The sequence below is a fragment of the Amblyomma americanum genome, chromosome 1 (assembly GCF_052857255.1).
Source record: "Amblyomma americanum isolate KBUSLIRL-KWMA chromosome 1, ASM5285725v1, whole genome shotgun sequence".
Lineage (NCBI taxonomy): Eukaryota > Metazoa > Arthropoda > Arachnida > Ixodida > Ixodidae > Amblyomma > Amblyomma americanum.
In genome coordinates, this window is record NC_135497.1 from 352,336,818 (window position 1) to 352,354,547 (window position 17,730).

Here is a 17,730-nt window from a genome sequence, read left to right on the forward strand (position 1 = left end):
GGTACATTCGTGCTATTATGCTCAGCGCTACACAGAGCGATTGCACGCTTATTATAAGCGTCACGCACTCTCAGGCTGTTCGTAAGCGCAAATAGCGTCTTTTATTCTTCGAAACATGATTGTCTTGCGGAGTGATACCACCCCTGGAGCCGCAGCACACAGCGCGGAGTGCCACAAAACGCGGCTGCTGATGCAACTAATGGCGCGTGAACAGCACGTCGTTTGACGGCGACTGCAGCTGTGTGCCGAACAAGACAGCATTTCTTGGCCGGACAAAGCAAGTGCTGCTCGTTTTCAAGGTATGTATACATTCAGCTTTTATCAGCGCTGCGATTATCAAGACAGCACTGTCAGTTGTCGCGGCGAACAACTCACTGTAGGGATCGGCAGCTGCAACGAGAGGAGAAAAAGAAACCATTCGAACGAGTTAGCGCGTACTGTCGCGTGAAATGCAAAGAAAACATATATGCATGCCCCAAAATGGCCCTCGCATCGGCGTATCAGTAAACCTGGCCAGCTCGAAATACAACATGATCGAGTATCGTGGCTCGTTACCGTATACATGCGAAGCGCGGGCGCACATGGTTTCGATTCGCCGTATTGAAAGGTGATGGGCACATGCTATACATACCGTTATTACATTTTTTTTTTGCGCCTGGGAGGTAATCCGCTCCTTATCCTGTCTTCGACAGATGAGGCAGCTATAGGACAACATGTACGCATTTTTATTTGTCTGCATAATTTCGTGAATCTATATACAAGTGAAACCATTTGACAAGTGAATCTCTTAGAATTGAACATGTCATTAAGTGCGTGCAATAGCTGAATCGAATTCATTATTTCAGTAATTAATTAATGTATTAATTAAGTGAAGTGCAATACTCGTCTCCAAGCAAATTGAAACAATTAAATTGAAATATTCTGCCGAATTCACTGAATTTATTTACTGAGCCGATTTTTCATGTTTGAGCATTATTTTTATTATTCTTGATACAAATTATACATTGTTTTGCCATTGTGGTGTTGTTGGTTGCTGCTGTTGCGCCTGTTTCTAAACATTTTGAACCAATTATGATACTGCGGCTTGCATTGTTTTGTTTCTCACCCTAATATCTTTTGTACAAGACATATTTTTTATAGCAATGTGTAATGTGTATTTCCTTTGCCCCGTAAACCTGTATAATGATGTTGCAATATTTTAATATATACGTGCATTTATTTTTCCTGGAAAAACCTGCAGTTCAGCATTGTTCTTATGTATCACTTTGCAACCGCTCACTCCCCTCTCTTACTGCCTCTGCATAGGCCATGAGAGAACTTGAGTAAATTATAATAGCTAATGCAGATTTGAACTGAATAGGTTAATTTGGTTGTATTTCATTAATTAAAATGAATGGATAAGGGTTGCCATTTTTGTATTACTGGTATATTTCCACTTCTGAATTTCCAAGTGTTCAATTGTTTTGTGTTTGGCACAATAAATGTTCAAGTTCTGACGCGGCTTCTACCACCGTTCTCGCCAGCACCAGAAAAATTTAATGAGCATAACATTTGAATTTTGTGTATTGGACAAAAGTTGTCATTTTAGTAGGTCTGCTATACATGTTCAAAGCAAGTGGTCATCAGTTTATTTTAGCATCTAGCGAAACCACCCAAACATACCCCCTTTATATGCCCTGAGGCAGTAACATTGCTTAAAAAAAAAAGATGTGTGCATGTAATATAGCTCATCTAAATTTTATGCAGCTGACTACATGGGTTATTTCATGCCAAACGCACCAATGTTTGCTCATAACCCTCTTTGATTTTGGTCCAAAAATTTGTCTTTTTATTGAACTCACAAAAGAAATTTCTCTTAATATCGAATGAGAAAAAATTTTTCTCATCATCTGACAGCCCTTTGAATTTTCCAGACTAGTGCAAAAGTAGGTCTCCATACAAAATTCATGATAAAATGTTTTTTTTCTTTTTGGCCTCCAAAATTTTTTTGGACAACTTATATGAGTTGTATTTTTTATCATGTGTCAAGACAATGCCTGCACAAGGTTTTTGTTTTTTTGTAGTTTGTTTTTTAGCTCAAAATGCTTCATTTCGGAACTTTTTTTAAAAAGTCCACACAACATTTATGAGCTATATAAAACTTTTCATTGCCTCGCCAAAACATGTACTACATGGAGAAATTGTTTACACTAAAATTAAACTGAATAACTTTCACAAAAAAAATTCCAAAGTTGCGAAAAACTGCATTGTGCTGTGTATCCAGACAAAAATATGCTGTAGTGCTCAATGCAACAGTGCAAAATCAATTCCTCAGTCAATCATCGATGCAAAGTGCTGAAAACACACAGTGAACAGGTGGTCTGTGAGATTATTGGGGCAGCTAGGATTATTCAGACTACGAGAACAATGCGTCAGCACACCGTCCCTTACTGCTAACAAAAAAAGAACTTGAGCTGTCAAACGTGCAATGATTTTCACGACTGTGCAGGAGTGCGTGTGCCACACAGTGTGCAAGCCACGTGTCTTTGGAACATGTGGCGACTTTATGGAAGGGTATATGAAGTTCTGTATTTCTCAAAACAAACATTGCAAGTCAGCGCTTGTTGTGTCACCTTCTCATCTCGTGCACCCGTCTGTGTTCTGCGCTGTTACTTGGGAAATGCTTTGGTGTGCTGTTTTTATAAAAGCCATGCTCTGCGAGGTGCGAGGACGGAATCAGGTGGCTCGAGGGGGCATCCACAAATGCGAATATGATCGCCTCGGGAGACCAGAGTCTTACCTTACGAAGGCCACATCACGACACCTTATCAGCTTCTCACATGAGCAGATGCTGCACAAAGGAGACCCTCTGGGTTCCGGAAAGTGCAGTTCAGAAAAAAAAAGTCCAACTCGATCACAGGTTTGGAATGGCTGGCTGTTCTGGTTAAAGGTATATGTGCATTGCACTGTTTTAAACATGCATCTCTCAGTACTGTTCTTGTTTAACTCATCATTCTCAGAAACAGAGGGCATAGTGTACTTGATCCCCGTGAATTGTGGCTATGTTTACAATGGTAAAACTGGCAGGTGTGCCAATGAGAGGTTAAAAAAGCGCCATTATGATGTGAACAAAGCTGTGAGGGAGAATTTGATGATTCACTGTCGTGATTACGATCATTTGCCAGATCCTGAGAGCTGTGTGCTGGAATTCATGCGCTGTATTGTGCTAGACAGACACAGAGAAAAGTTGATGTGTGAGATAATCAAGGCTACGAAAATTTTAAAATAACCACAATCATTGTGGTAGCGCACCTTTTGTGTCACTCACACTCACTAAGAAAGAGTTCGTGTGGTTAAATGCCCCATAATCAATTTTTGTTTTGTTTTCAACGCGTCCAGTGTGAATATGTAAGGCATACCTTGTTCATTGTTTTTTTTTTTTTGGGGGGGGGGGCGCAATGTATATATTTGACGTGGTTTGCAGTAAACCTTCTTGAAAGACAGCGTTTGTGCCATCGTATTGTTTCGTCATCCTTGTCTGTGCTATATTGTCATGATTACTTGACCTCCAGCTACCAAATTAAAAATGACATATTTGATGCCACCAACACACTGAAATGGTGATTTCGGGGCAAAATGCGGCAGAACCGCATATCCAATGGCCACCATTTTGCTCTTGTTTGAAAACTGCCGCTCTTCCCTACATTTAAGCATTAATTAGTATGGGGAAGTTCTCTAGGAATATCTGCATTCTGCCATTTTCTGCGGCCTCTACAAGGGCCTCTAAAGTGCCTGGCATGCGCATCTCAAATGCAGTTTTTTCCACTTCGTGTTTTTGCCAACTTGATTACCCTTACAGATGCTTTCATTATGCTTTTGTGGTGCAATTTCAATTAAACTTATACTGTCGAGATCAGAAAGAACTGAACCATGGAGCTATGCTATATTTTTGTAGCTCGGTCGAACATATCAAATTTTAATGTCACCTAATTATATTTCGTAATTATGATGCTTTAACAAAATTGAACATTTCTGTATGATGTTGTACCTCAATAACAATACAAATAGCATAGCTTTGCATGGTTGAGGGAAAGTGTCTGAACAACCTGTAATAAATTACGTAATTAGGCTTCAGTTATTTTTCCATAATATGAAAACCGATTGAGATGTACTGAAACTAATTATATGTTCGAAAATAGAAGGAAGTATTACATATCCACAGCTAATTTCTTTACGTTATATCTTGTAATAAACATTTTCATTTTTAAGATCCACATCTTCCCTTTAGCCTCGAGATCGTTAACCAGCCTGCTAGACTGTATGGATCCTTGCTTTAAAAATTCACATTCTAAAATGTCCTTTTTTGTCCTAGGTATTTCTTGAAGACGGCACAGAAGTTGATGAGGAAAGCTTTAAGTACATTCAAGAAAACTTTGGTGGCAATTTGGGCTGCACATTCATACTTGGCTCCAGTGCTTTCACTTCAGATCGTTTCAATGCAGGTATGATGCTTTCAGTGCATGCAACACTCTGTCGCTATTCATAAGCACATGCACCACCTATCTTCTGGCCAAGGTAAATTTCAAGCCCTGGTACTCAGAGGATTCACAGATGAGGCTGACAACATAACATTTCTCGAGTGTGCATTGAAGTGTGTTGTTATACATTGCTTTGCATTCATTAGGCTGGTATGGCTTGTGATCCTGAAGCTGCACATGGGCTAAGAGAGATGCCTTAGTGCAGGGCTCCGAATTAATTTCAACCATCTGGGATTCTTTAATATACAGGCACTGGCATCGCACAGAATGCGCACCTTTTGCATCAGTAGAGTTATGCGGCTCTATGGGTCTGACCTGACTAATATGCATTCTTATTATACCCTGATGTAGACAAAGGGCAGGCATGTTAATTATGAAGTAATTTAGATTTGCTATCAGTATAATTGATAACTTGAAGCAAGCATTAGCCTGAGCATCAAGTTTATTCTAGGCTAACGATGGGGTCAAGTGATCAACAGCATCTGTTTAGTGTGGTGGACTGTAGTGGTTTAACTGTATTTACCAAACTATGTGCACAAACAGTTCTGCTTTAATAATTTTTTTCTCATGACTGGTAAATCTTGAAGCAAGCAAACTGCATGCTAAGGATGCATTGTTGTGGCCACTACACCTAGTTATATTGAGTGAGAAGATCCGTGAGTTTTGATTAAGAGCCCTGCTACTGCACTATGACACCAGAGCTCCGATGTGATGGTTGTACAGTCATTGACAAAAGTTTGCAGAATGCAGATTGGCCGAAAAAAAAAAAAATTCTGCATTACCTCGCTAGAAAGTCAGCTATTCATTCCAGCAAATGGAGCACGCATATGTCATCATGCGTGTGTACTTTTCATTGCCGTGCTTTGCCTGGCTACACAGGAATACATTTATTGCCACGAATCTGCAACACACAGGCTTTTGTGTATGACTGTACATGTGAGCAAGCTGTGTAAGAAAACCAGAAAAATTATAACATAGTGCTATAGTTGCTATACTTTTCTCTGGACCAAGACGTCTCTCAGAGAAAAAATAAAGGTGAAAAAAAGGAAAGGCACTAGAGTTTGGCATACTGTCATCCCAAGCTTGATTGTATCCTTTTCTGTTTCGAAGAAAGGAAAGTGCTACAGAAATGAGTGGAAAGCAGGTTGAGTGTAACTAGAAATGCCATTGTAGTCATAATCTGAAAAGAGAGCTGGAGCAATTTCTGCCAAGCAAAACTTGTACTATCACAATATTATTTTGGTGTGGCTGCTGTTATTAGCTTTTTTCAAATGACTGCACCTGCTTGACATAAGGCCAGAGTAAATTAAGCAAAGGCAGCTACAAAAAGCAAAGCTGCATCCTGCTCATATAATTGACTTCTGCTGCCCCTATGTTGGGCACAGCAAACCACATGTCCTTGCTAAAGCAGCTCATTGTAATTATTTAAAGGCGCCAAAAACACACACATGGTCAATGACCTAGGCAGGCAAAGTAGAGCAGTGCATCTAAAAATAATATGCAAAAATGTGGTTAAGATTGGAGCTGTAAGGAATGCACCTACTTTGGACAGTTAGTGACTGCAGACCTGGATTATGAGAGTAAAATAACTAGGAGAATAAGAATGGGGTGGAGTGCACTTGGCAGGTACTCTCAGGTGATGAATGGCAGTTTACAAGCATTTCTGAGGGAAGTAACAGCCATATCTGTACTCTCCTACGGGGCAGAAGTGTGGAGGCTAACAAGTTTGGTGAACATAAATTCAGGGCAATTCAGTAAGCTATGGAAAAGAAACTGATAGCTGTAACATTCGGTGACAGAATGAAACAGGTGGTATTTGCCTACAACTGCTAAATAATTTATAACTGAATTTTTTCTCTAATGTGTTTCGGTTTCATTGACCGAACGAAGACTCTGACGTCAAGTGAGAAATCATTTTTGTCATTTCAGGTCTTGGAAGAAGCTGGATTAAATGTCGTAGTGAATTAAATCTACATATCTGCTGATTATGTTAGCTTTTCTAGTTGATCACGTGACCAAAACATCAACTTGATGTCACAGTCATCGTTCGGTCGATGAAGCCGAAACAGCATGGGAGAAGAAATTCAATTATAAATTATTTAGCTGTTGTAGGTTTAGTACCATCTGGTAATTCATGTATTCCATGTCTGATGCATCATTTGAAAAAAGAAAACGCGTAATAAAATTAGTTGTCTATAGTCCTTAAAGGGTAGTGCTACAAGGGCTAGCATAACAGGAGACGAAGTCAGGAAGGCAGATGAAATTAGAAAGTTTTCAGGGTTAAAATGGCCGCAGATGGCACAAGACAGGGTTAATTGGAGGAATATGGAAGAGGTTTTTGTCCTGCAGTGGACATAGACTGATGGTGATGATGATGATACATCATGCTGAACTGACTATCCGACTTGATCAAAAATATGGGGCAGAGGTTTAAATGATTCTAAATGCTGTGCAATAAATTCCATCTTGCAATTTGTTCGGCTGCTGTAGGTACTGGTATTGTTACCACTCAACTCCTTTGCCAAGTCTGATTGCATTTGAATGTTGTTTACAGAGGAGCCTTTAACGTCGTCCCCCCAGCTATCACTGGAAGCTTTTCACTCATTGACGATTCCATAGAACTCCCTGTCTCATGAAACTCTAACAGCCCTGAGTGCATCAAATCCACTTGAACGAAGTCAATATCAAGAAGTAGTAAGACTAATAGCAACAGCAATGTGCAAAGCGGCCTCAAGGCCAACTGCAAAGCAAATCCGGTCAGTGGCCAATCGTGTCGGCCAGAAATATTCGTCAGCACTCTGTGACGCACTGTCCACCTCTTCAGGGGGTAAAACGTTTCATGGACTTGCTTACAAAATTAAGTGCCGAATTGAAAACGCAAGGCGCGGATGTAAGCGCCTTTCTGAGGAATTGTGCGGAGGGCCTCTGAAGAGGGCAACAGCAAGGACAACTTATGGCTGCACAGAATGGCAGCCACCAGTCACTGCCATAGACTTCAATGATTGTGAGGAAGCAAAAAAAAATGCTTCTTGCTGAAAGCTCTAGAGGAGCAAAACATTCCTCTGCAAGAAGAACTCTTGATGCGTGCTTATGCAGCAATTCGAGCGACCATCAACACTAAGGGCAAGCGAGCTTGTGATGTACAGAAAGAGTGGCCCTTGCTGTTCACGCAACGGCACTTCCTGGCCCATTTTAGAAGGCATGTATGCAACTGTATTTGCAAGCTGCATGTCAGTAAATTGAACTGTTGTTTGAGGTTTCAGGAAAAGTAACTGTTGCTGAGTGTGTGTTAAAGTAATGCTGGATGCCGAATGTGCAGGGTAAGCCACGTATTGGATTAGGGCACTTCTACTACCAGATGCAATGTCAAAGAATAACTTCCAACAATTAGTGCAATAACTTTTTAAGTAATAAGGAATCCATAAATTACAGGCTGTGAGCATTCATTATCATGTCTGAAAAGTGAACAAAATTAAAAAATTGGGTTAAAATTTTACTTAATTTGAAACTCGGTGCAGCAGTAGTTAATATAGTCGGGAGTAGACTGCACCTATGGGTAACGGAGTGGATTCCAAGAGAAGACAAGCATAGCAGGGGGCGCAGAAAGTTAGGTGGGCGGATGAGAAGTTTGCCGGGTACGGTGGTCACAGTTGACAAAGGACAAGGTTAAATGTAGAGACATGGGAGAGGCCTTTGCCCTGCAGTGGGTGTAGTCAGGCTGATGATGATGATGACTGCACCTGGTGCAGTTGCCTTTGTAAGTCTGTCGTGCTGCCTTCTGAGAGCCTTACCTTGCAGTACAAGATCAACAATTTTTGCAGTCCATTTATTCTTGTTGTTGATAGTATGTCGCAGTAGGCATGAGGTATTAGTGTGGTCATGCATATAAGTGTATACCAGATATTTCAGGGAAGCCCGCATGTTAACTAGTTAGGTGCATAACTAAGTTCTGATAAAACTGTCACAGTTAGCACCTGGTTGCAATTAGAGATTTCTAGCTGGTCATTACTGATAGCCATGTCAATTTTTAGAATTTTGAGACACGATTACCTTTGGCGCTGTGACATGGAAAGTTTGGCTATTTCGAATATATAGTTACGTGCACAAGAGGGATTGGTTTGTCTGCATGCATTTCAAAAGTGCTTGTATCTTGGCATGATCTAGCTAAAATTTGCTGGGCCACAGCATCTAGAGTAATCGTGTTTTCGAAATTCAAACACTGATATGGCTCTTACTAATGACCGGCTACAATTTTTAATTACTGCCAGTTGCCTGACTGCGATAGTTATGAATTTAATTATCAGAAATTATTTAACCAACTTACTAGCAGACTTTATTCACCTGTTTGCATTTCCCGCTTACACTGGTATTATTCTGCTGCAGAAACAGTCTTCATAACTCAAAAAGCCGATTTTTAAAAATTAGTGGCAGGCTTCCCTGAAACACATTGCATATGACCATCAATTTCGCACCAAGATGGCAGGGCCAAAAAATGAAGGGGTAATGCATGACACAAAGAAGAGAGGGCATACCCTGTAGATGTTGATAAATTGGTCAGCACTGGATCGTTAGGTTGAAAAGGGTGAAAGTCTTGTGCAAGCACACAAATTACCTTTCGCTCACTGTTATGGTTGTTTTCAGCGATGTCAAGAAGGCTTTACAGCTAAACATCTTTTTTTTTTAGGCTAACGGACACGCAGCTGGAAGGATTATTTGTCAATCAAGAAATTGCAGACCTCGAGGTCTTGTATGCATTCCTGCGGCACAGCCTGAAGGGAGACGAGGCACTTCAATGGCTCCTTATGACAGACAGGGCAGGACATGGGCCGTCCAAAAGCTCTGCTCAGTGGGGTGTTCCCATTGCTGTGCATTTTCTTCAAGGAAAAGACAGAGTTCCTATTTAGTGTTTTTTAGGTGAGATTATTGCGGGGATGGATATTTGGTAGCCTCTCAGCATTAGCATAATTTCTGCTTTATGACCGTAGATGAAACTTTCACATATCTCTGTAAAATTCTAGAGCACTTGCTCCATCATTTGAGTTCACAGAAATTGTAGCCAGTGGCAACGAAAAATTAACAATTAACATGCGTCATTGTTCCAGTAGAATTTTATGGGCACCACCTCAAAGTTTACCAAAGTGCAAAAAGCTGTGAACTTTCCTTTTTGTAGTCCTGCTGCTGCAATTAGCCAGGTGTTCATTATTCCTGTGATTCTTCAGCACACTTGTTACCTGTGTGCCCTTGTGTTGAACATGCAGTTTCCTTATATTCATCTGCTTATGATAATGGCTTCTTACCTCCACAGACGTCAACTTGTGTTTCTGAACTGATTAGTGACCTGCCTCCTACACCAATGGTGGTTGTACTTGGTAAGATTTTAATAATTTTCTGAATGCTTTGAGCAGAGTATAACCTTCTAAAAAGCATGGAAGTATGAAACCTCATTGATCACAAAGAATTAGAGCGTGGTAACGAAGGAGGTTGTTGTGAATTACCCTGTATGTCAGACTCAATGCAGCTTCAAGAATTCGATGAGGCATGCCAAGCAAGCTAAATTAACCATCCTCATGCCACAGTCTTCTCTTTGAGATTGTACCTGGCAGCATAACCCGCTGCTAGAACCTTGTTAGTGTAGCTATAAAATTCAGGTTTGTGGCCTATAATATTAACTTGAGAATATCGCATGCATTGCCATTCATCCATCTGCTCTTGTCCGTTGCTTTATAAATACCTTCAGTGTCTAGCATTTGCATCTACATAGAGGTGCCATCATATTTTTTTTGTGAGCTGTGCTGACATGACCAGCTATGTGAGAAAGATTTGTATGCCTCATGTTCGTATTATCATGCTAAAAATTATTCTTCTGAGCTGTAGCATTAAAAAAAACGAATTGCTCCACAATTGCTAATATTTAATCCGAACTCAGTTTTTGATGCAGTCGTTGATAATTTTCTTTTCAGGCACAAGCATCTTTGACTGTGATTGTACGTGCATTGTGACACTCGATGGAGCAAAGTGCTTTGAAGGACTGAGCTTTCTGGCCGCCATGGAGACCCTGTATGCTGCGTACTTTTGTCTCAACATGAAATACAATCAAGAAGTGCAAGCCACATTGGAATTCATTCAGAGGTAACCACATAAATTTTTCTCTTGTGTATAGACAAGTTTTTATCATATCTATCTCTTTATGACTGTTGCAGTATATACTCAGTAAGACGTGAGGAAAAAAATAGCATGTAAACTGCATATGCCTGGCATCCCTCCTGCAGCATCTCGACATTGTTCCGATTCAATGTGCACGTGCATTTTGTGCATAGTTTGACAACCTTAATAACACGAACTGATGGGCGAGTTGGTCTAACACTATGGTGAATCAGTGCAGTGGCACACGGACAAAAAAAGAAAGTAACTACTAATCTTCACTAGGTGGCTGGATGGCACATTCTCTCATATGAGCTGAGCATACGTGAAGCCACTGGAAGTTGGATGGCTTGTGTCAGAAGACGGAAGGCTGCTGTGCTTTTCAGTGAATGCAACCACAGCTTTCATCCTTTCGTACATAGTTTTTATGCCACTCTCTGGTGGCAACTGCTGTTGTATCACAGAAATAAGAAATATGAACACGAGAAATGGGAGCATCGCTTGTCATACCTTCCAGTTTCAGGGAAATCCAGGAAAATATCCATGCAGATGCTGCGGTAAAGAGGTGCTTGCATAGCACTCTGCGTTCTTTTCTTCAGAGTGCAATGGAGTACTAGTAGAATGACAATGAGGCTAACGTCATCTTATAACTGAATTTTCGCATAGCAGAGAATAGGCGAACCATGACAGAAACCAGGGCACCCGTCCTTTGAACAGCCGCTCGATTTTAAATACTTCAAATATACAGCGCTAGAAGTTGCAAACAGCCGATGTCTCCTGACATCGATGGTGGATGAAGATGTTTATTGCTTTAAGCGTTCATTTAGCTACCGGACATGCCTATAGCACAGCCAAGTTTATCTAGCGGCACCTACCTGAAGCACGCAAAATAGTTTTTGGGCTAGTCATGAGCTAAAGGAACGACTTGTGAGAACGATGAATATTTACGGCAGCATGTGCCATTTTAGATATGTGCAGCGCGAGAGAAATGGCCAACAGGAGAGAGTGGTAGAGGACATGCGCTGCTTTAAGCCAACTGCACCAAGCCCCATGAATAAAAGCCCATTCAGGCATAGTACTTTTTCTGCTACAATACAAAGCAGTACTTGATACCCTCGTGTACCAGGACACCACTGACGTCACATTGGGTAGTAGGTACATCCTTTGTCGGCTTCGCTCAAAAGAATACAACTTGGCAAAGTGGTTGGCTAGCTGCGGAAATTTTCCACTTACTACATGACAATAAAAATCAACGTTTGCAACCTGGTAACTGCAACATAATATGCAGTATCACGCAAATTAGAACTTGAATACTAAGCAAAACTTCATGCTGGGCTTCGTGGTGCATATTATTAGACGGGTATTTTGTAGTGCAACAGGACGACACAGAGCCTAGGAGACAAGGCTAGTCTTCTTGCATAGTTGATGGTGCAACAACCACGCATTGTTGTGAAAAAAGGCAAAAATGACGGAAAGACTATGTGTAATGAATGATGCGAAACGGAAACCTCAGAACTTTGCTGATGTCTCATTCAGTGTACTGTGAAAGGCTGGCTTCTGGGACAAGCCCATTCACTTACAGTGACTTCATGCTCAGGCATCTTTTGCATCATTCAGCCCCTTAGTGGAGACCAGTGGATGTAACGCACTGATTCGCTAATGTACAGGAGTGCTATGCCCTTTCTTTGCTTTGTTTGCATGCCATTGCAATGTTTCACCATTGTGTTAAGACAACCTGCCAGGCAATGTGGTTTAATTACAGAATAATGTCAAGTTGGCTGCACCTTATTCGGAGTCTTTTCTGTAGCCCTACATCAACTTTTTGCAAAGAAAATGTGTGCAGGATTTTCATTTCGCATTTTCCAAGCTGTCATTTGCTGTGCTTGAGGTCACAATAAAATTTAAGAACGCGTTGCTTTCCATTTATGTTGAAAGAGTAATGTGGTGCATTGGAAATAACGTTCCATACTGCAATTTAATAACGTAAGTCGAAGTGCTACATCTAAGATGAAATTTCAGGCTCGTGTCATCTACTTGAAACGTATATTCTGCTGGTGTGAATGCTACGGGATAGCCAACTCTTGAAGCTGCATAATAATGTCTAAATGTTCAGTATAATATTGAAGTGCGTACTTTTGTAATACGCATCTCTATGTTTAGCTATCAGATTACATGATTTGTGCTACCATTTTCAGGATGAAATGCATAAAGACAATGGACTGGTAAAACAAACTGAAGTTTATGTAGGAAGGTGTAATGGGCAAATGCCTTGACTTCGGTACTAAAAAAACTATACCCTCTATTGGTGTCTTGTTTGCGACGAATGCTTCTTCTATTAACTAAAAGAATAAGGAAACAGCCACTCACCTGCACTTGAGCACCCTGGTTATGATTAACGTCATCGTTAGCTAGATTTTCAAGCTCAACACAAGTGTTCGGAGGTACATTTCGCTGTCAGTCTGGATGCTTAACTGTCTGTAATCATCCTCAAGATGTCTTTTCTGTTCTTTGAAACAAGTATAACACGACTTTCGTAAATGAAAGAAATGCTTCACAGTTGTGATTTTTTCTGTAAGAATCAAACATCTGTCATTTCCTTATGTTGGTGTCTCAAGTTCAAGGAACATGGCAAAGAAAGGAAAAGTAAATGCATGGGAATGTGTGCCCCAGCATAGCTATCACAGGCTTATTCCAATAATTGACAAAAAAATACCAAAGGTACCAAAGGCCAATAATATACCAAAGCAAAAAAATACCAAAAGCCAAAAAAAAGCCGAAGGTATAAAACCCTGTCCACTATGTTTTTGTATGCTAATTGAAAATATGCCATTCAATTTCATTATGTTATGTAATATGTAAGATTTTGGAGAGAAATTGTAAGAAATTTTGCTGGAGGAAACTTGATAAAAGGCATGCCATTCATTTGTAGTGACGTCATGGAATGCAATAAGGGTAAAATTATCATCTTACTTATCATAGAAATTAAGTTGTTGGTGTTTGAAGTTGCCACTTCAGAAACGGGAAGGCAAGCGTGTACATATTCTTGTTTTTAAAATGGCAACACAAGAACCTTATAACTCAAGTTATATGATAGGCAGGATAATTTTACCTTTCGTTGATGTCAAGACAAAAATAATAGCATGCGTTTCAGCAAATTTTCTGCAGCAAAATTTCTTAGTTTCTCTCCAAAATCTTACTTAACATATAAGTGCACAAGCACTAGATGTCTATAAAATTCCATGACATATTTGGAATCGCCGCATAGAAACACGTTCCATGGAATTTTCATAGTTGTGACTATGATTGCAAATTTTTTTTCTAAGACCAGCTTCCCTGCTTACATGGGTTGCATGTGACATCACAGATGCCATGATTGAGTCCAAGGCGTAGCTTCTGCAGTGCAGGTCAGAGCAGGCGGTAACACGTGGATTTAAAAATGCTCAGGTTTCCACAGTGACTGTTTTCAAACATGGAGCTGCTATGATGGTGCAACACATGTACAGTGATTTATAACTAGGAATCAGTGATTATACTGCAGTTCACTCCTCACATGTCGAGGCCATTGTTTGGTTCATGAAGTATAAATAGCATCAAGAAAAAATACGATTATAAATAATTTAGCTGCAATAGGGAAATACTACAAGGTAATTCATATATACTAATGCCTAATACATGATTTGAAAAAAGAAAACATGCAAGCAATATTTTGGTATCTGCTGTTCTTGAATTCATGTTGGGCATGGCTTATGTAAGCCTGCAGTTTAGCAAGGCAGCTAGGAAAGAATATTTATTTTCATATTCTTACCGCCCTTGAGCCGGCCCTCCTCGAGAGATGAGTTGTAATTTAATGTGCTGTAGTTGCAAAGTAAGTCTTGGGAAAGGTGCTAGTTTTTTTCTATTCTCCACACCCAGCAAGAGTTGTGCTAAAAGACAACATGCACACATGTGCGCTCAGCCTGTCTGCTTATTGTGTATCGTGCTTTAGGGCAGTTCTTCATGGCCTTCCTGAAATCTTGAAGGCCAGCATTTATGTGACTATGGCTCAGTTAATAACTTTCTTAAGCTACATTAATCATTTGGCTCAGTATTAAAATCTGAGCTCAACTGCATTGCCTAGTCATGTATAAGATCCCTAGTTTTTGAAAAAAAAACCCGCTGATTTTAGCATTTCTGTGCAATGGTGTGCTAGCAGCCACATTATCTTTTTTGGACGATATTGTGCCTTCAGTAATCAGTACGATGACGTAACGATAGGAATGCTATTTTTTGTCACGTGACTTATCATGAAGGGTACAACCTGGCAATGAAAAAAGTTCAGCTGATGCCTTGATATATTTGCTACCGTTCTGCTCATGCAAACTAGCACAAGTGCTGCGGCTCTTGCAGCAATGCTCTCACACTCTTGTATGAGGTTTACAGCACGGGCACCTGCCAAAAGCAGTACTACCATATATGCGCAAATGCAGCACGAGTTTATTTTTAAAATCATATGCTTCAGAAAGCACCTCACGTTATATTGGATCCAAGGTATGAATACAGAGCAATTTTTTTTCTAACTTTTTTACGCCCATAGCGAGCTCACCCAACAGACTATTGAGCTGCGAGAGTAAGCCAACTTTTTGGTGGCCAGGAATGTGGAAAGGAAACCGTGCAGACTACTGAGAAAGAATAGAAGGCACTGAAAGAGCCTTGAGTAGTAGGGAAGGAAAAAAATTGCTAACAAGCACAGAACTGTGCCGCATGGACCATGAAGCAGTGAGAAAAGGAAGCGATGGCATGCGAGCTGTTGCTGTAAGGCCGCGGAGAGTATTGCAGATTCTTCATATGGAATTCACAGAATTCAAAACTTTTTCTTAAAATTAGAAGCTTAGGCATGTGGCAGCAACAGCACTATATTGCTGTGCAGCAACAGCATGCACAAGGCATATTTCTGGCACCAGAAATTTGCTATGTAAAGCATGCTAAATCAGAATGCAGTGAGTAACTGCAGTATTGCTATTACTGTTGCCTGCCTAATGCTGGAGGCATTTGCTTTCTTGGCATCACAGCATCTCTTCCTCTGTGTTTTGTGATACGTGGTTCTTCTTGAAAAGCTAGTATAACCATGTAAATGATGTTATTTCCACAGAAGTGGCACAAAGAGCAAAGGCGGATCTACATTTAGACTAGCCCTATAATTCTGCACGTCTTAATTCGGATGATCTAGCTTCTTAATATGTCTTGTTCTTTTCAGGCAACTAGTGGGCATGAACCCAGAGGAAGGGAGCCAGCAGTTGAACCGGAGGATCACCTCAGTCCACCCAAAACTGCACAGCGCCCTTCAGCAGCTTGACAAATTAAAAAAAAAGTGGCAAGATTGCATGTCTCGGATTTAGTGTGTTTGTGAACATTGATCTTTCATTTTGGATTTATTGCGTAGCTCAGATTACGAATTCTGATATTGGAAGTTAGATATTGGAAATTAGATTCGATTTGCAAGTACATGCATAATGTATATCATTTGATGTGTAGCTTGTTTTTGCTATTTTTGTACCTTTTTGTGTTCTTAATTAAAACTGTTTCAAACTAATTCACTTCTATGCAATTTTATCACTTCCTAGATTGTGTTTGAAGGAGGTGAAAAATACCACACGCAAGCTATTTACTTTCAAAGTGTGTTCATTTTGATACGTAATCTGTGTGCAGAAAAATTTGTTTGCATGCTACACACATGACGCATTTACCATGCATAGCATGCCTCTTACCTGAACGTGGGCCTGGCTCCGATCAGAAAATACAGGAGTGTAATATTGCGTATCATGTGCCATCAAGCATTAAACAGCATGTGTTCAGTCAGCTTTCAGAGATGAACATGGGCTGCTCAAATGCTACGGGACATGCGTATGTTAGCATCTTTGCAGTGGAATGTACAGTGCAGCATGAGAACAGAACGTGATATGTAGTCGTATAACACAGATCCTGTCATGTTAACTTGGTTACAGCATGCATGCTATACGTTGTTGTGATGGTTGGTGTTATGTTGACATAATAACAGCACATACACCGTGGCATACAGGACATTTGACATCATCACAGGGTACGTAGCGTGTGTGCGCTAACCTTGTTTCCGCAAAATGCACCGCACCACTTTACCACGGGTGTGTGCACAACGGAGTGGTGCAGCACATGTTGCGGCAACAAAGTTAGCGGCCACATGTCCTGTATTTATGCGGGATTTTTTCTTACAGTGTAGGTATACAAAGCTTGTACAGTCATTATATAAGGCTATTAAAATCTCCAGCTCCCAGGCTACCACTTCTGGGTATTCTCCTCCTCCCACGGCGAAAGGTCAGACGACGGAGGCAGCGCGCGGCGGCGACAACGGCTACAGCAGCAGCGGCCACCTGCGCTCCGCGTGACGTCACTCGGTTTCACGGTCAGACGATGGAGTCAGCGCACGGTGGCTACGACGGCTGCGGGAGCAGCGACCACCTGCGCTCCGCGTGATGTCACTCGGCTTCGCGCATGCGCAGCTGTGGAAAATCTGTAGTGTGGCTCACGCGAAGCCCGGTGCTAATGAGCCTAGTGAAGCTTTTCGCTTCAAAATATGGGGAACTGCGGTCCGCGCATTAAACCTCCAGTAGAGAAGGCGCGATTTTGTAGGCTCCTCCACGTAGGTGGAGCGTGAGGCCTCATGGTGCTCTCAGAGAATGGCCTTTTGTCCAGCCGAGCCGGGGCACGGAGCGGAGAGGATGTACTACTCCGCCGTCACAGAGAGCGGCAGTGAAGGTGTTCAATGGTTTCTTCGCACTCGCGCCAGTCGGTTTAGCCGCCAGTAATACATGCCTGCAGTAAATGGCTTGAGCGCGAACATGAAGAAAGGACCGAGCCGATGCCGAAACGATGGGACTTTCCTATTTGTGCGCCCCTTGCCTGGAGCTAGAGTCTGTTTAAATAGCACGTCGACAAGAAGTTTTAACGCGACAGCGTTAAGGCTCCCGCTGTGCAGAAAATCCGGCATCGTCGTCGTCGACGTTGTGACGAAAAATCCCCGGAGAAGCAACCTGGGTGGGCTACCTAGGTCACGTGACCT

At 41.2% G+C, this 17,730-nt stretch overlaps 1 protein-coding gene across 2 annotated transcripts; it reads left to right on the forward strand.

Moving 5' to 3' along the window:
• Positions 1-162: 162 nt before the first annotated feature.
• On the forward strand, positions 163-16,947 carry LOC144100463 (uncharacterized). 2 transcript variants are annotated; one of them, XM_077633421.1, is made up of 6 exons: positions 163-299; positions 4,352-4,481; positions 9,202-9,431; positions 9,823-9,886; positions 10,478-10,646; positions 15,892-16,218. In XM_077633421.1, the coding sequence occupies exons 4-6, from the start codon at positions 9,871-9,873 to the stop codon at positions 16,031-16,033; spliced, it is 327 nt and encodes a 108-aa protein (XP_077489547.1). In that variant the 5' UTR covers positions 163-299; positions 4,352-4,481; positions 9,202-9,431; positions 9,823-9,870; the 3' UTR covers positions 16,034-16,218. The 2 variants fall into 2 exon arrangements, with proteins under 2 accessions (XP_077489547.1, XP_077489542.1); XM_077633416.1 differs by lacking the exon at positions 9,202-9,431 and having other exon boundaries at positions 15,892-16,947.
• Positions 16,948-17,730: the final 783 nt, after the last annotated feature.